Source organism: Platalea leucorodia (genome assembly GCF_965183815.1).
Source record: "Platalea leucorodia genome assembly, chromosome: 1".
Lineage (NCBI taxonomy): Eukaryota > Metazoa > Chordata > Aves > Pelecaniformes > Threskiornithidae > Platalea > Platalea leucorodia.
The window spans coordinates 114,552,237-114,571,946 of NC_138823.1; the positions used below are offsets into that span (position 1 = coordinate 114,552,237).

At 35.1% G+C, this 19,710-nt stretch overlaps 1 protein-coding gene across 1 annotated transcript in view; it reads left to right on the forward strand.

Moving 5' to 3' along the window:
* BBS9 (Bardet-Biedl syndrome 9) overlaps positions 1-19,710 on the forward strand; it is a 304,975-nt gene that overhangs the window by 37,202 nt on the left and 248,063 nt on the right. Inside the window, exons 8-10 of the mRNA XM_082327678.1 lie at positions 82-265; positions 1,284-1,413; positions 17,548-17,729. Coding sequence (XP_082183804.1) covers positions 82-265; positions 1,284-1,413; positions 17,548-17,729 — 496 coding nt within the window. The remainder of the gene's footprint in view (positions 1-81; positions 266-1,283; positions 1,414-17,547; positions 17,730-19,710) is intronic.

The window sequence follows — 19,710 nt, forward strand, 5'->3', positions numbered from 1 at the left end:
ATGAGTTCTAAGCCTTCTCTAAGTTTTGTCTTTAATATGCAGCTGTCGACTGATCTCTGGAGCATGTTTTTTCTTTTGAAGGTGGATTGGGTTTTAAACATCGGAGAGCAAGCACTGGATATATGCGTTGCCTCCTTTAATCAGGCGGTTTCTTCTGTTTTTGTGCTTGGTGAGAGAAACTTCTTTTGCCTTAAGGATAATGGGCAAATTCGATTCATGAAAAAACTTGATTACAGTCCGAGTTGCTTCATTCCTTATTGTTCAGGTTTGTAAAAGGAAAATTCAACTTAACTTTAGCTTGGTTACTTTTACAGCTAAGATTTTTTTTCCCCACTGAATAAATATATTTTTCTGAATAAGCTCTTGTTTTGTAGAAAATCTGTAGATTTTGGAGCTCTCTGTTTAGATGAAGCAAGTTTATTTTCAAATGTTACTTAGTGTGAAGTGCATAATTTTTAGAATTTAAATAGATATTTTCTCATCATCAAATTGAGGTACTTGTCCAGCGTTTGAGTAAGTTTGCCCAGGCTACAAAAGCAACAAACATGGAAGAATGATAGATTTTGGAACAGTAACCTAGTGTTTGAGGACTTTGTCATTTACTGGTAGTTTAAAAAAAAAATAGTTTACTGTTAGGAGATGAAACTAACTTATTACAGTGTATGGAAGCAACTTGGTTGGATGCCACTATAGAGCTACAGATTCTTAATACCTATTCTATATTAATGTTTCAAAAACTGTCTGATAAATTTTTGATACCATGTCTTATTTTAGACTTAAAACACCATTTTAGACTTTATAAATATGACCTTAACGATCTTCACACTTTACACTTTCTGATTTATATTGTACTATAAATAAAACCTATAAATGCATATACCTTTAATCAGTACTCACAGGTCAATGAATTAATGAAGAGTATAAGTAGCTGATATTTAACGAGTGTGTATTTTGTCATATCCATCCTGGCATGCTAACATGGCAATTGTGAGTCTTTGTTAGTCATGTTTTAAATTACCAAACATGGCTGGCTAGCACCTTGGAAAGTTGTGGCATCTGTTGTGTAGTATGCAATTGAAATTGATGTCCATAATTAATCACATATATCCTTGGTTATTGTAAATGTAACTTTCATAACTTTTGGCACTTTAATTATACTAACTTCATTTATAGCAAGTACTGGCTTAAAAGGAAAAGAAAAAATAGTGTAATGATATAAACCTCAAAGAAAAGCACTGGCTTTTGAAAATCTTTAATCCTAAAACTGTTTTTGTCTTTAACAGTGAAAGAAGGAACAATAAACACACTAGTTGGAAACCATAGTAAAATGTTGAATGTTTACCAAGATGTTACACTGAAATGGGCTGCTCAACTTCCCCACATTCCTGTATCAGTAAAAGTAGCGAATTTACAGTAAGTTACTTGTTAAAGTTTACTTTTTTCAGATTCACTTCCAGTTGTGAAATTTGCTTATAGATACTAAAAAACAGTTCTGAGGTATGTAACAAATAAGGTAACTTTAAAAAGAAAATTCAAAGTGTTTTTTCTTTGTTTTGTAAAATACTAATTTCATTAATGGGCATAGTGTTAATTTTAGAAGGATGCTGGAATTGCTGTACTGTGCTTTAGATATTGTTATTCTTAAGTGAACCTTGAGTCTCATACCTCCAGTGAAGTAGTTTCTTCTTTAAAAGAATGAAAAGTGAAGCTTTGCAATCTGGTAAGGTCCTTCCCTGAGACAGGAAAATAGGGAATCTCACTGAAAACCTGTTCTTCATTAAGCATTTAAGAGCATATGGATTCCAGAGATGATTTGTTGGAACAGGTTATTCAACTCCAATGTTAAACTGTGGAAATTAAGGACTGTTTAAATTGCTCAGGATTGCACTGCAACAGAGCAAAGCTTTTTGTAAAATATGCGTAAGACAGGTCAGGGAAAAAGTGATTGGGCAGGGGATCGAGTGTAGAGAAATTATGAGGTATTGCTAACTTCTAGTGAGTCTGTCACTGAAATAAGCAAACTACAGAAAAGTTCAGCTGCTGTTTTTACGATCCAGCTTATGCCTGTACTGCGTGCCACCAGAGCTGTGGTAGATGCTAGCTGCCCAGTGCCTGTGACTGTATGGGATGCAGTAGAATTGTCCTTGTCAGGTAGATTACTTCTGATCCCTGGCAGGCTTGTGGCTGCTGTGCCAACATAAACTGGATTGTTAAATACTTGGTCATAAGTCATGTGTTTTATCTCATAACAGATGAAAATGCAACATTTGACTAACTAGCTTTACTGACTTATGCAGAATAATCTGAGGGATGTTTATGTTTTGTTTGGTACTAATGGTTACCTAATGATTTTTTAATAATTTATAATTTTAAATTTTTTTAGACTTTCTGGAGGGAGTTGTGCTGGCTTTCATCTACCAGGTCTTACAAGTAAAATATGTCTTACAAGTAAAAAATAGTCTCAGTGGGCCAGTTAGTACAAACCAAAAGTTAATTATGCAGGATATGACAGAACAGCTTTTGAAGTTTGGAGAAAATAATTGTGAAAAAATTTGAAAAAGGCATTGATTTTTTACAACAGCAGATTGCACTAATACAGTCATTTGTTTGGAAAATCATATTATTGAACCATCTGTTTCAATAATGCCTCTAAGACATTTATGCAGATTCTGCCTGTTCCATGTGAACTTTAACACTCAGTAGTTTGATCTTAGTAAAGAATTTTGAGAGCCTACTAATTTGTCCCAGATAATTTTGCTAGTTGTATTCAGAATTCCCACAAACCTACTAATGCTAGGATTTGGTTTGGGGTTTTGTTCTGTAGAGGGTGGAGAGACAGCAATCTAGTTATACAAACCTCTTTGTACAGGTACTGATAAATGAAGGAACGTCTGTGTCTAGACCCAATGGCCTGAAAGGCAGGGAGAAGTCTAGAGCGTACGTGTTTCAGAGCTATGCTTCTTCTGGCTTTCTGTTTAAAAATATGCAGTGTGCTTTTACTTCTTTCTGACACTAAAAATAAAGATGAGCTAAACAGCAAAAACTGTAATAAAGCTTATAGAGGTAGTAATTTGGCTTAAACAAAAGAATGTTTGTTTTTTTAAAAATAATAATTTGAAAGGGAATTCTGTGAATCAATGTGATAATGATTTTCTAATACTCCACTCGACAGGCCTCAGTCTCAGTTGGGGCCTGTAGGCACTACTGTAACATAAATAATATTAAGTACTCTAATAAGCATAGAGTTGTTAATCCTACACTGCTGAGAGATTGAAGTGCCTTAAATATGACGTATATCAGTTAATTACTTTCACATCTTTTCCACTTTTATTGCGATAATACTTACAAAGTAAATGGAGCATTCTGAAAGCAGTTGTCTCTACAGATCATGTATATTCATCTGTATTTTCTTGTTGGCATAATGTCTATTACTTCTAATGTGTGGTTCTGGCTTGCTGGATAAGAAAAGCATTATTAGAAGCTATTTTATGTGAATCCCCTTGGGGCAGGGGTAGTGATTGCTTCATAAAGGCAGTCATATACTTTATCCTGTAATCTTGATAGTCTACTTCTAAGATCAACTGTTCAAGTGCTTCGGAGAATTCCAGCTAAGAAACTTGTGTTTCTAGTGTGTGCCCCTCCTTATTCTTTATGAATTGATTTTTCCTCTTGCAATACTTTGAAATGCAGTATTTTCCTATTGCAATACCGGTATGTAAATAATGATGATAACACACTACAACATTTGGGATTAAATTCCAGCATAAACTGCTTGATTTCCATCACATTTTCAGAAACATGGAAGGAAAAATGGAATTGAAGATGAGTGGTTACTTATTTTTGGTGAGGTGTCTCTGAACTCTAAAAGTGATGTCTTGAGCTGTTGAACTACACTTTTTTGTCTTCTGTTAAAACCTGAGTGTTCTCTGTCAGGAAATTGAAAATTTCCTGTAAAAGCTTGTGATCAGAAACTTGAACTACAGGCAAAAATTTGAGAGTTTATCTTATTCTAGGTTTACCTGAAGATTTCTATAACTATGATCACTGAACTGGAAGTTCAGTTCTAATCATTGTTGTAGAAGTTTGTCCCTTATTTTGTCAGAAGTTTGTATTCTGGTTGCGTTAATGTATAATAGTTACTAACTGTTTATGACATTGTTTTAATGTCAAGGGGACTCCTACATGCTTAACACTCCCTGGGTTTCTTCAGAGGTATAACCACTTACATTGACAATTTGGATTTAATTTAAACTGCTTAGGACTTTGTTTCACCACAAATTCATCTTGCCATTGGTAAGCCTACTTGGACAGTTACAGTTTTGCATGCCCTGTGTTGTCATCCTTAAAGTTATGGTTGTGCAAAAGCATTCTTGCTGAAGCTGAAATTTTTGAAGAAAATGGTTTAGGTGTTCTGCCTGAGTTGATTAAAAAACCCCAAACCAACCCCAAAAAAACAATAAGAAAAAAAAACCTTCTAGAGTGGTTTGAAGAGAAACTGCACATATGCTGCAGTTAGAACAGCTGGAATTTGGGAAGTTACACAAAGGAATTACAAGAATTCCTACTCTGCTCAAATTTTCAGTGTTGAAATGGTAATTATGAGCAGCAGTATTTGCTTGGTATCCACTGAAATTATAAAAATATCTTAGAATTGACTTTAAAATCCATTCCCTTTTTTCTTGCCCTTTACTTTCCATTTTTCTGTTTCGCCAGAGACTTCTTTTTCCGAGACCTTCTTTGTACTTCCACATCTCCTTTGCAAAGGACATTTCATGAACAGTATCTCATGTTCATAGATTATCAATTCTATGGATTTGTCACTTTTTGGTGCTTCTTGAGATGTTAGATTCCTCTCCCCCCCCCATTCAGGTGATTGGTGGGGAACAACCCCATAGGGATGTGGTTCCTACATAGAGTTTGACTTAATACTTGCCCACCAAAAAGGTGGGTTATGTTTGTCTGAATCATCTGGAATAACTTGTTCAGGAAGCAGCAGAAAGTCACTTTTTACGGGCCTGTCAAAAGTTGTATTAGTTTTTTTGTGCCTGAACTATCCTGTCTCCATATGCTTGACCATAAAAGGTCCTTGGAGTAGATTAAAATACTTAGACAACTACTTTTATATTTATTTGACACCAACTCACTTGGCAAAGCTGTTCCTAAGAGTACCATGTTTTAATGGCTGATGAATTGCACTAAGTATTGCTCTGACCCGGCTGGCCTGAAACTAGAGCATTATGTGAAGGTGCATTCACTCTGAAGCAAAACAGTTAGTGTTGCTAGCCTCAGGGATGTTTCCATCATAAACATCTGAAATGCCACTGTGGGTTGAGTTAAAACCACATAGAGCATTATAGCTTGGATGTAGTCTCAGGAAAGGGATTTCTGTTTTGATCACTTACAAGTTACAATCCTGTTTTTGCAATAGAAAAGCATGAAGCCTTTAAATCAGGGACTTTTGTTTCTTCTGAACATTTTTAAACATCACTAGTCTTAATTTTACTGCTTGGTTTTGTTTGTACGCAGCCTTCAAGTTGTATCTGATAAGCCTGTGAATGCTAAAAGGTAGCCTGACTTTTTTCTTTTAAACTGAAATAGACTGCAGACTCCCTCAAATACCTCTTTTTATTCAAGTCAGTATGTCATGTTGCCCCTAGTTTTGGTTCTTTGTGCTTTCAGCTGTCCCTCAAGAAATGAAGTCTGGTGGTATCTACATGGCAAAAAAATGTTGATTTCATGTGGAATTTATCAGCAGGCACAGTTCTAACAGTAAACCAGACTTCTCTGAGGGTTTAGGGGATGTGTTGTGGGAAAGGTACTTCTTCCCTCTCTAATCTACTGGGGACTCTTTCTACTTTAGGTACCAGTTCATCAGTGAACTTCATGTTTAAATGAAGGATATTTTCACTTTCAGCCATGTTGGAATTTGATTAGAAATACTCCAAAAAAACTTCAGAGCCACCTGTAGTGCTTGTCTATAGGTAATTGGATATTTTGCATATGTGGTGCCTCTTGCTTTTAGGAGCTACATCTAGGAATTAGAATATGGGAACCGACTTTCTTTTGTGAGCATTTATATGTACTACTATATCTGTGAGCAGAAGGACTGTTCTTCATGGAAGAAAGATTCTTGAAGCAAATAACCCACAAAAAGACGTGTATGCCTTGTAAAATGTGAAGTTCCTTTTATTACAAGGGGTTGACAGGTATGCACAAGTTGGTGAAAGTTACTAGAATATTTGCTTTCACTTTTGTTTATTTGACAGATAAATATAACTTTACTTGGTAATGGAACAGCATGTTTTCTGAAGAGGAAATATAAAGCAGTCTGGAAAGGTGTTTTTTTTGTCCAGAAGTAACTTATCACCTTTAAAGAATAAGAATTTCTGAGTGTCTTAAAATATTAAATTTCCAGAACCCAACTTTTTAGCTTGAGTTAAGCTAGTAAATAGACTTTCATTATTTGAGATGGGGAAAAAATAATTTTCTTTTTTAAACAAAAGTAAGTGTTGAAAAGCCAGGAAATAAAAGCAGACTTTATATGTTCAAAATGGCAAGCAGGGTTACTTAATAAGCTTTATCCACACTTCAGCTCTTTATGAACTTCAAGTCTGCCTAGGTTTATACTAAGGAATGATCCCATGAAAGTATCACAGGGTTCCATGTCTTTACCACTGATTCTGTTTTGCTCAGTTTGCAATCAAAAAGTGATTTTTTTTTTCTGCTGATTGCTACCATTACAAGTGACTATGGTATTTTAAATTTACTTAGGTAATATTTGTTGTTGCTTCTCTCAGTATGATCACTGCAGGCTTGACTATAGGGGTCATGCCTGAACTCCTAACATCAGTGTTGTGAACCACCAGCCTGTTAATACTATGTATCACATAGTAATGTATTTATCAGCCATCTATAAAGGCTAGCTACCCATAGGCTATTGGTGTTCATGTTTTGACTTATGCTGTTATGTATTCGATTATGGATTCTACTGAATTAGAGACTTAAATTCAAAGTTGCATTGTGTAGGCTGAGATGCAGGAAATACTGCAGCTTACTGAATCACTTCAAAGTTATTGACTTAAGATGCTATAGTAGTGTCCAATTTTCTTACTAGTTGTAAGGCAAAATAAAGTAATTCAGTAGGTCTAAAATTTCTAATGTTGTTCTTGTACGAGTCCTTCTTCCCCTTGCAGAAATAATAAAGAAGCAGAGACTATTTGACTAATGAAGGTACCAAAAATTAATTTTCTATGTAATCATGTTAAGTAGTGTTTGAATATTTGTGTTGTCCCATGTGGTGCTGATAGCCATGGCTACTGCACTTTCCTGTCTCTTGGAAAATCCTCGCTTGTGTTAGTTACACAGATGCATTGCAAGAGAGTATTTTACAGTATTTTTAAATACTTACAAGTTTTGGAGACAGTGACTTCTAATTTACTGAGGCAATAATCTCTTGCTATGTGCTGAGTTATCATTTTACTCCTAGCTGCCTCTTTCCTTTTTTCTTGCATATTTTCTAATAAAAGCATGTGTAACAGATGTGTAGCGTAAAAAGATGTGCAGTGTTGTTTAGTTATCTAGCAATTTTCAGTCTGTTTTGCTTTAAGATACTGATTTCTTGCTACCTGTCTTTGACTTTTCTGTTTTGCCATGTACTACTACAGGCATGTGGCATTCATTCTTTATAGCCAGAGATGACCGCTTAAGGATACTTACAGATCAAAGTGGAAAGGTTTTTTGGCTTCATAGTCTGACATGCCACCTTTGATCTGTCAGTGTTATTGTTGGCCTTGGCTATTTGAGAACCATATGAGCAACAATGAATGTCTGCAAAAAAATTCCTGATGCTTTAACCCTGGGTTCAAAAGAATATGTGAGGAAGGGTTGGGTGGGTTTTATGGCTGAGTAGCTTACTGTGTGTTCCAGTACTCTGTTCCTGTCCAGTCTCTCCCATTAGTGTGCAGCTTGACTGCGAGGCTGAAAAGTACTGCTCTGGTGACTCTGACCCATAGAGATTGTCTGTACACCAGCTCCATTGCACTTTAAGCATAAGCCAAGTGCTATGTTCTGCTGCACTTCAAGGTTGCTAATCAGTTTGTGTTTTGAAGGGGAACACAGTACTGAAAGAGACACTTATTGTTTTTATTGCATTTAAAACCAAGCATCTTTACGCCAACACCAAACAACTAAGAATTTTACAGTTGGTGGAGCATACATTCATGGAGAGAATCACTTCTTTTGCCTTCTAGAAAAATGCTTAATACAATACTCCTTTTGGATTTTCTGATTTGTTAGTATTTCATAATATTAGAATGACTAGTAAGAAATGTGTGGTTTGTATACTTATTTGTCTAATGAGGTATAAAGTCCCTGAAGACTATTGTTCACTAGCTTCATAGAACCAAGACTTGTCTTCTGTATATGAGTAATACCTTAAGCCTGACATAGTTAACGTGCTTGTAACTTCATGGCACTTTATCTGCATAAGTTTATGTATAAAGTCTCTGATTCAGCAACCTGTCTCCATAAAGAAGAGAACATAACTTAGTGTTTAAATTCTTTGTTTTGACACAGGATTAATTCCCAGGTCTGAACTCATATGTAGCCCAACAGACTGATCAGTTTAATTTAAATGAGGTATGTGAATCAAAAGATTGGAGTTCAGAATTCTGGTATATAGCCATTGGTTGAAAATGTGCTTTATGAAGTTTTAGCTTCCAATATTTTTTAAAGAAAATTAAAATCTGCGATCAATTTCCAAGTGAGAAAATATTAGTCTGATCCAAATATGAACTTGAAATTAAAACTTGTTCTCTGGCACAGAGTCATAGTACATTGGGTGGTTAGATGAATGTACTTTGTGTAGCTGGGCTCTCCAAACAGTAGAAAGGCAATAGGAACTGAATTTACCTGGGAAAAAATGAAGAAATATTGTAGTTGAATTAAGTATATAAGGTGTAAAAGTGCAATCACATATAGGGTAATAGTGGGTGGAGTCAAAATAAAACTCCTCTCATTGAATTTTTTAGCTATCCAGATGCTTGAAAATACTTTGTTCTTCATTCCAGCCCATCTGTTATTCCTTATTATAACTGACATCACCACAGCTACCACAACTGTTAAAGAATCACCATATAAAAATGGCAAAACTTACATATAAAACCAGCAAAACTTAGCACTTATTACAGAGTTTTATGGAAAGAAAACTGCCGGAATCAAACTTTATTATAGTTTGTTGAAAGATTTTTCCTCTTTCTGTATAGTAGTACTGTAATAGAGGCAATGCCAGTTATGATGCACAGTAAGAACTGTTCAGTTATATACATGTATATGTATAAATTTTTGAGTGTTCTGTAAGAATGTTGCCCTATCTGAGAAGTTAAATGCAGAGAATGCTAGGATCTTTCTACTTAAACATAATTGCATTTTAAAGAAATCTTTTTAAGAAAAAAAGAATTATTGCATTTGTTTTTCATCACTAAATTGCCACTGGATTGTCAAGAGATGGCAGTACAAAATATTACCCTTTCTAAAGGTCTTTTGAAGAGATAATTTTAAGGTGTGTAGCTTAGCCACAAAATATGAATGTGATTGTATTTTTTACCTTAGTGGGATTCTGATCATGCAGAAGACAGATGTGCCAAATACTGTGTCCAGCATATACTGTGATTCATGCCTGGGCTTTCTAGCAAGTTAGTTTCCAATGGTATTTACTGTATGATATTAAGCATGTGCCCATGTTGCCAGTTCTCCTAATTTTATTGCATGTCACTTACTCGGTTTTTCAAAAAGCCTACTTTTTATAGTCATATGGTTTGGTAAGGGTTTCAGCTTTCTTTAGAATAACACTTAAAATATTCCTACCCTCATGATTCTAAAGAAAGCCTTAAAAGTGGAAATTCTAACTGCTCAAGGATAAGAAGGCAAGTAACTCCCCCTTTAGTATTTAAAATAAAATACTTTTAAACAAATAGCACTTTTTTTTGCTAACCTGCAATTTCTCTGTGCCTGTTCATGTTGTGACAGAGTAGAATATTAACTGTATCAGGTTCTGAACTCAGTCTTGGAGTTGGGTGTTGAGCAGTCAGCTGGAGTTCATGGATGTATCGTGACACTTGCTCTGCCCATGGAAGTGCTGGACATCCTGTTTGGAAACTGTTACTATGAACAGTGTAAGGCTGTTGATTTTGAAGGTGTTGATTTTGAAGGTCTTGATTATTATGCTATTAACATGAAAGACATACTTTCATACAAGGACCAGCAGGTGGGATATTTACGTTAAGCTGTGGTGACGAGAGCCAGCTAGCAATGCAAAGTGCCAGAGATGCTTTTAAAGAGCAGTGTTGCTCTTTACAAGACAGGGTGAAGGGACAATGATAAGTATTGTTAGAAGTAATAGTGTACGTGCTTTTTCCTGGTTGAAATGCTGGTGAATTTTGAAGCTTGCAGGAACATCACTGTCAAACTGTGAGGAGAAAGAGATGGAAATGAATTTGATTTGAATGTTTTTAAAGTTATGTAATTATTCAATCCTTTCAGAATAAGTCTGTGGTAAAGACACACCATGGTTATTGCTGTTAGCCTCTTTGTGGGTAGACTAATTTTCCGTGTGTACTGTCTAATATTGGCTTGTATGAAGCTAACAGTTAAGAATAAGCTTTATCTAAAACAAAGTTACTAGAGTGTAGATATTATCAGTATAGCACCCTGCATCTCTTTATTGTTGGAAGCAGAGATGCTGGCGGCCTCTCCATCTTGGCTGGAGTGAAATGGACTCTAACTGCTATCTTGAAGTGGGAGAAGAGAAGGTGTAGATGAAGGATAAACTTTTGAGGCCTCCCAGATCCTATGTCCACAATGCGGTAGCTGCTACCTTTTGGTATAGCCTTTGAGCCTTTGGAAGCTGCTGTATACCTGTCTGCCAGTGAGGGAGTCTGGCCTTGAAACAGATTTTAGACTTTAGGCGAAGGAGGTGCAAATAAAGAATAAGTGCTTCTTGATGTAGCTCTAAGAGTTCGGAATGCAGCATGGAGATGTTTTAGATGTGTCACAGTTGGTCTTAATTTCTTTCTTACTGCTAACACTGGTAATGTCACAAATGAAATCAAAATGTAATTTCTCTTGTTTCTTATTATTTGGAGCTCTAACTTAGAGGCTGCAATCTTATTTAAAGTAATCAGGTGTTCTCATCAGTCCTCACGTTGATTTTTTTCAATTCAGATAATGCCAATAAGTGTCTTAGATTTGGAACTGTGATAATAAGAAATGCAATGTGGAAATTAGGAACTTTTCCTTGAATTTATTATACTTCAGAGCTCTTTACACCTTTTTTTTTGCCTAGAGCAAGATCATATATTTCTGGAGGCCTGTGCCATCGCTCTGAATATTCTGTTTTTATTCTACTTTGTGACAAATAGTAATTTTAAGATAAATCTGCAGTTTGTGTAGCTGGCTAATTTTTAATAAAACCTTCACTGCTTTTGAAATAGTTCTGATTTGGTATTTAAAAACCAAGAAGCTAAGTTGGTTAATCCTTCAGATAAAAATTAATTTTACATGTAATTTGTAGCATGAGCTTAGATCGCATGTCTAGCCTGCCTATACCAGTACGCATGTTCCCTGCCTGAAGGAACCAGAAGAGGATGTCGTGAATGGAAGTCTGTCCCTCTGTGTGCATTGTTGAATCTTAACCTGTTAAGATTCCATTACTTTTAAACTTTAAAGCTATTATACTAACCCTGTCAAAAAAAAAAAATGCTTCATTTAATGTGATATGGTAACTTTTAGGGCTTGCCTGTGTGAAAGCTGTGCTGCTCGGCTTACCCTCATAAGCCTTGTTGTGCTGCCCTGCAGGTGGCAGTAGTGGCCTGGCAGAAAAGACCCCTGACCCAAACTTTGAATTCTGAGTAGTGTTTGTTTTTAACTTGGCAGTAAAAGTAAACCCAATTAATTTCCGTTGCTTTTTTTCATTTTGTTGTTTGGTGGAAGATGCTCCCTCTAATTGGTTGCTGGATGGCGTTTGGCCTTTTAGGCAAAGAGGTCTGTTTCGAAGAGAAAACTACACAAGCTAAGACTAGTCTGAATTTGTTGTGCAGTAAGGCACTAGTTTGCTGTTTTGCTGTGTGGTGTCATGTAAAGGTGCTAGTGAAAATGTTTTCACTCACAAGTAGGGAGTGAAAGTACTATATAAGACCTGGAAGCTGGAGGATCCTTCAGGCATTCAAAATGGTAACACTCTGGCCAAGTTCAGGTTTTATTCAGTTCTGACTCTCGGTGGATTTCAGTGCTTATAAGAGAAGATAGGTGTTGACCTGTTGTTAGTCATAACTTCTCTTTTTTTTTAACTGCTTTTCCACTGGTTATCAAGATAAAATCATGTTTCATTTCCCTCTTATGTATTTAACTTTTTTTAGCTGGATCTGTGTCTGGTATTCTGTTAAGATCAGCAATCCTAAACTATCACACGAATAGGAAAGATGAGGAATGCTTTCCTGTACAGCATCAGCACAAATTATTTACCACTTAATGACATTCAATTTAATTACATATTGTTAAACCATTATACTTGAACACTATATTTATGTTATATGTTTGCATGCCCTCTGCAGAGTGTGCAAAGTGTGTTAAATGCGTCATATAAATAGCCTTAAAAGAATTTCAGTTTCTGAGAGCAAACAGATTATCTGTTTTCATGTGTAATAGCAGAATGGGGAAGTCTCACACATACAAGTATTACTTCTGATGTAAAGTTGAACAAAGATTTTTTTTTTAATGAGGAAGGGCTTTTTAAAGGAGCCTGAGGGTGCTCCACAGATACCCAAAACCAGTTAAAAATCGGTGGTAGCTAGCACTGAGTTGCACCAGGTATACTTAAAATATTCAGCTGAAGGTCTGATTTTGGAGTGTGTGTTTCATAAAGAGTAAGATGGGCTTTCGACTTTTACTCCCACTAGTTCATGTTAGAAAATTCTTATAGTTTATTACTCCTAGTCTGATCTTTCTTCAGCATTTTATCAAATACTTCACATGGTTACAGCTAAAGTGACATTGAAATGGTAGTGAAACTTAGAAGAATCTGGGTTTTCAAAACCACTAAGCTAAAAAGTGCTATTGTAGTTATGCTCTTGTGTATAATTACTTCAGAGGATGATAAAATGAGGAGAGAATTTGATTCAAAATGCTTGAGCACAATTCAGGAATTAGTTTCCTAATTTAGTAGTTAATAAATAATACATTGTCAATAAGGGACTGAAAGTAGTATTGCAGAGCATCTTGTTTGCTAAAATGATTGGTATGAGTAATATCAATTAAGACTACTTCTGAAATTGAGGTCGAAGTTTTATGTGCTATTATAAATATAAATAATTAAAGTTGTAAATGGTGTCAATAACTGGACCTTGTCCTAAGAGTTGTCCAAGGCTTAGCTTGTGTCATTCAAGTAGAATTCAGAATTACAGATTCAACTTCTAAGTCAATTGTTGAAGTGATCAATTTCGTATTATATAACTGGAAACATGCAAAGCACTTTAATTTCTTCAAGAATTATGTTGTGAGCAATTTGTTTAGTAAGAAAAGACCTACAAAAAGCATATGCTATTATTATTACCCAGAATCCAATAAAAGATAGTTTCTCAAATTATTACCATATGTGTGTAGGAGTTGCTTTGTACTGTAAAGTTATTTTAGATACCAGAATAATTTGTTTCATACTTTGAGTTCCACTCTGTTAAAGTGTCCCCTTAGATTTGCTATTACTTTGACTATTGTGTGATATATAGTAAAAAAATAGTTTATAATAAAAGAAATTTAACAAGTAATTGAAATTCCAGATTGTGTGCAAAATGTGCCAAATGAAGTAATGGTATTTGCAGGGATATTGTATGAGTGCAGTAGCTGTGGGGAAACTACTATAAAACTGTTAAATATGCTCCCCTTCTCCCCCCTCCTCCCCCCCGATGTCTTTAACCACTGTTATAAAAGCTTGAGAAAATAAAGCAATCTTGACTGACTGATAAACATTCCAACAGAGAAATTAATGTATTATGAATCATGTTATAACCGGTTACCCATGCTTTTCTTATTGTTTCTATTGATGTAAAATTTAATGGACAGCTTTAACAAGGAAAGATTACTGAAAAAAGCTTATTTATATTTGTATATGTTTCACATTGAACAATGTTCTTAGGACCCAGGAGAACAGTAACTGAAGTAAAGGAAAAGTGTCATTTATAATGCTGCTCTCTCAAACCAATGCTTTTGTCTCTGAGCTAGTGCAGACTTAAAGGATGTCATGACTAACAGGAAAGTTGGTTGAAATGAGTTTATTTTAAGATGGAGTTTTTGAATGTGCATTCTGTAATGCTGACATAAACTCAGAAGTTAAGAAAAGCGTAATTTATATAGGAAAATCAGGTCTTTGGGTTGAGTTGATTTTGTTTGATAGACTGATTACCTGCAGATGACTGCCAACTTAAAGATACATAGGACTGTATTTACAAACCACTTTTGAATGTATTATACTGTAGTAGTATATCATCAAAGTTTTATTGCTAACAGTGTAGCTATATTTCTTTATGCCCTTTTGATTTACATTCAAATGTCCTTGTGGATCTTTTCTTCTTAGCTTAACAGATTCATAGCCTTAGGAAAGAAATTTTAAGATGGTCCAAAGCCGCTGCTGGAGAATTTTAGAAATTGTCTTTTTTTCAGGTGTCAGTTTTCTTTCTTCAGTTGTGGAACAAACTCATGATGCAGTTTCTCTTATTGTCCCTTTTTTTTTTTAGCAACTTCATTATTTGCTGTAACTAAATAGCAAAGTATGGGGCATTGTATTTGGTAGCATCTGCTTCAACAATATCCCTTTTTTAAAGACTTTGCTGTGCCTGTGGCCAGTATGGCAAAGTTCTTTGCAAATGCTTGGCAGGCATTAAACAAAGTCCTATACATTAGGTGTTACTTGCATACCTTACCAAGACTGTGTTATGGTCCAAATATTCACAATGGTCTGTCTCCTTGCATTGTTTGTGTATAGATCTCAGGGTTAGCCCAATGTATTTGTTCCATGTGCCATCCAGAACTCTGTAAATGTAGTGCAGATGGGTGTTGTACAGAGCTTTTTGGACATAAGAAAACTAGGATGAGCAGTTCTGCATATAGTTCCAACAACAGACCCAGTCCTGAGCAAGGAAACCAACTCTAGTCGGCAACAAATATTCAAGCAGCCAGAGAAACCAGGACTCATGCTTAGTTCTGGTTCCTGTAATTTTGGATTGAGAGTTTACAATTTGTCAGAAATAACGGATGCAAACCTCGAGTTTACAGGTCACAAATATGCCATCCTGTTCACAGGATGGCTGCTCACACAGGTACTGGATATGTAAGTTGAAAATCAGTACTAAGTCTTCTACTTTCTTTTCTTAAAGTATTTTCTGGGGAGACTTGTCATGTCCAGCCTTATGGTGCTCACAAAGACAGCTTCCTATTACAGTTTGCTTAGCTTTTGTAGTGAATGTTAATATATGTTAAAAATTGCAGTGGTAGCTGAAAGCTTTTCTGTGACAATAGGAACAGTATTCCCAAAAGAGATGACTGTTTCTGTTTAACTTGAGCTTATATAATAGATAAGGGGAACAGTGTGTTTTGAGTCCTATTATCTGTGTTCTGTTCCAGAAGGCACTTCAGATTTGCATGTTCTTCAGATTTGCATGAGGGACTAACTGGGGATACCTGTTGTCCAAAAAAAACCAAAAAACAAAAAAACAAAAAAAACCCCAAAACCAAACAAATAAAAAAAACCAAAACAACCAAACCCCAACCAGTTTCCATACATTCATAGTTCAGCTGGGATATTTATTTTATTCACTGAGTAAAAATTACTTTCTGTAGAAAAAGAAAGCTTAAACTTATCTGCAGCAACTACTTATTTGTATAGTGCCCTGTGGGGTCTTCATTTCTGTATGCAGTTATAATGTAACTGCACAGAGTTCAGATGATCTCAGTTACAGCACAGGTCTTACAGAATATTTGATTGCAGTTGTGAAACCAACACTGGGATTGTGGCATTAGTGTTCTGTTAGAAAGGCATTTTGGACTGTCCAATTGGACCATCAGTTATCAAAATTAATCTGTGACACCTGTTTGCCTTCATAATTACTTATGCTGGAAAACTTTGGAATGAGGTTTCCTGTCTGTATACTGGACCCATGCTGCAAGACAGCATAGGAAACCAGAGACAATTCTATTTCTTTTATATAGCTACCTGGTTTTTAATGAGGATTGAACTGGAGGAGGTGCTTGAAAGGTATCAGTGTATGTAAGTTAAAAGAATTTTCATTAATTCTTTATGAATTATAGCTTGAACACATAAATGAAATGTTTGACATGGGTTTAATTAGTGGGATAGTACATTAGTCTTTCTTTTCAAAATTAAGTTTTGTATCTAAGAATTAAATTTGATCTGTCTTTGCTTTATATGACAGTTATATTTGACGCAAGGGCAGTGTCTGCTATAAGATATTCTAAGTATAGAATAAAAGCAAATTATTGGCATGAATGTGTCACCTCATGATTATGAAAATACACACTTTTAATTAAGAGTAAGCATTTTAAAAAAATAAAATTAAAGTTACCTTTCTCCTAACTTTTGCTGTTAACATCTATGCTAGTCTGTCTTTACTGTTCAGCTCCTCTTCTGTCTAGGAATAACCTTCAAGTTAAGCAAAATGTTGGCAGTGCTCCCTGTTGTCTCATAATTTGTTAAATACTTTCTTAAATCTTGCATTTGCATGGGACATGATCAGATAAGCAAAATGAGTGAGATTTTTGTAGGAGTAAGTTCAATGAAGTACTGTTCCCTCAGGAGAAAGACTACAGTGTAGCTAAGAAAACACTCATTTGCATTGATCCAGAGCAGTGTAAGGGGCATCTGCTGGATCCATGTGGCTTCCTTTCAGAAAGATACTGCAGGGAAGAGCCAGCCAGGGTTTGAAGCCAGCACAGTAGCTGCAGTAGCAGCCCCAGAATGGGTTAGGGGTGCTACAGATGCCATCAAAGTCCTACTGCTGTCTTTACTGTGAACATGTTCCATTGGTTCGTGATTTCTTCTAATGCATCACTTCCCTTACTTGGTGTTCCATTTAGCTAATTCCCCTTCCTGCATACCAACCTGAATATCCATACTTCAAAAAACTTAAGTAACAATTTGTGAATAAAAAAGGTTACAACTGTACTGTATACTCAGCTTGTTTGTTCCGATCCTTTCCTTTACCTGTCTTGATTATACAGATTCTGAGATACTTGGGTGATATTTTAGGCACCTATCTTGCACAGGCTGGTTCTTAGTTGTGATTGCAATAAGTGGGAGTAATATTAATAAACATGTCTGAATTGAAGACTAAATATTGTTATTTTCTTTTTGTCAAAGAGTCTCATTAAAACCAGGAAGTTCTATTATATTTGTAGATGGAACAGTAGAAGCATCATAAATTCAATGTTATTGCTTCTGTGATTCTTCCCAGTTTCTTAATGAGCTTTATTTTTTTTATGCAGAGACTTGAAGGGTGTTATTGTCACTCTGAGTGACAGTGGACATCTTCAGTGTTCCTACCTTGGAACTGATCCTTCACTCTTCCAGGCTCCTAGGGTTGATTCTAGGGAAATAAACTATGAAGAATTTGATGCTGAAATGAAAGAGCTTCAGAAAATCATCAAGGAGGCCACAAAAACAGAAGGTATACTTCTCCCTTTTCTATAGTTGTACATACTTTTAACTACCTGACTTTCCTTTAAAATATTGTGTTTTATTTTCATTCTTTAACCATAAAGTTTAGGTTTTAATAAAAAAATGTACAAATAAAATCCTAGACTGTAAGGCCCTTGGATACAGAGTTTTTTTCTTTGCATTTTCATAATGCTTGTTGGAACTTTCAAGATATTTACATCTGGTTGCAGATAATTCTCACTAGTGCAAGGGTTCAGAGAAAAAAACTGACAGTGCATGTACTACCCAAAGGCAAGAAATGTTAAGGAATTTCACAGCAACAGTCTAATATACTTAGGCTTCAGAGAGCGCAAAAGTATTGCCAAATTCTGTTTTATTATTACAAATGGCTTCTTAAGTCATGCAATTAACAAAGATGACTTTTGTTAAAGCAACTTTTCTGTTGCTTTAACTTCTCCCAAAAGCGATTGTATTTGAAGAACATAGTATGAGGGATCAAAACCCAAATAACCAATCCTGATAAACTCTGTAATTTGCATGCTTTGCTAATAACCTGCATGGATTTTGTTCAAGTAAGGGCACATAATTTCTCCAAAGATCCTTCAAAGTTTGTGTTTTCATAACTGACTTTTTAAACAGTGTATCTGACTTGGACAGGGAATTGGAAGCATGTGATTTTACAGGAAACTATGGAAAAATCTTACACAAATGGAAAGAACCAATTAAAATCTTTTCCTGATGATAGTTAGCATGTTTTTAAATGCATTAAAGAAAGTCATGCCTTTCTCTGTGAAAAAGAGTGAAAAAGCTCACAGTTGAAATCCCTAGAAAATAAGAAATGATTTATCTGCAGTCATAAGTTTGATTCTACAACTCAAAAGATTTTTTTTTGTATTTGCATATGGCTTTGTCTATTATTGTGGTAGATATATATATATATTTTAATTTTACAAATCCAGTAATTGGTTATTTAAGCATATAGATGTGGGTAAATTCCATTGATTTTTGCCACAGCCCCTCTTTAAGTATTTGATAGTTTTGTCTGGCTATCATAACCAAAGGAAAGAAAAACACGATGGAAGGAATAAATCCATTTGAAGTGAATCAACTTCTGTTAACAAACATATATGCTTTAACATATTGTGTGGAAGATCTAGAGATAGAGAAAGGAAACATAAGTTTTGTAAGTTTAAGTTTTTTAGAGAAAGGAAACATAAACATCAGTTCTTTATAACTTTTCTAATAACTGTCATGGTGTGATTGACAATTTTACTGTGAATATTGTTGATCTCTTCCCCCATTCTCTCTTCCTCTTAATTTTTTTCCTTCCTCAATCTTTCTAATCTGATCTAAGGTGTTACAGTGGTGTTTTCAGATGAGTTTTTATGAATGCTCTTTCCATTGTGGAGAGATGATCTAATGATATTGTGTTTGGCTTTAACTGGATGTAAAACTTGTGAGAAAACCTTTTTTACAACAAAACATTTTACTTACGAAGAATGCCTTTCAGTTTCGGATGTTTTGGCTTTGTTTCATATTGGCTTTTTTCTTAGAACTTTACCTAGGCCTTAAAATAGCTGCTAATCATGTCTGGTTGAATACAAAACACTTTTGAACGTTGGTCACCATTAAGTTACTGCTAAGTATGATCTTTAAAATGAGCCATTGACTCTTCTGTCTTTTGGGCTAACACTTGTGCAGTAGAGCTTGTGTTGTTTTGAAAATATCTACCCTTGTATGGAAATAATTTTTCTTTGTTTCATTTTGACTTCCAAACATGGAAGGTATTTAGAATTAGGTCATCATATAAAAAAACCCTGAGTAGTTATTTCCATAAATGTCTTGTATTTCTGTCCGGTGCTGACCATTAAACTGTTGAACTTAAGCTGTTTTATACATTTTGAAGAATAAGGATTTACATTATAAACTGATGAAATATTTTAAAATCTTAACTGTTATACTAACTTAAATCTAATGTTACTTGCATCAGT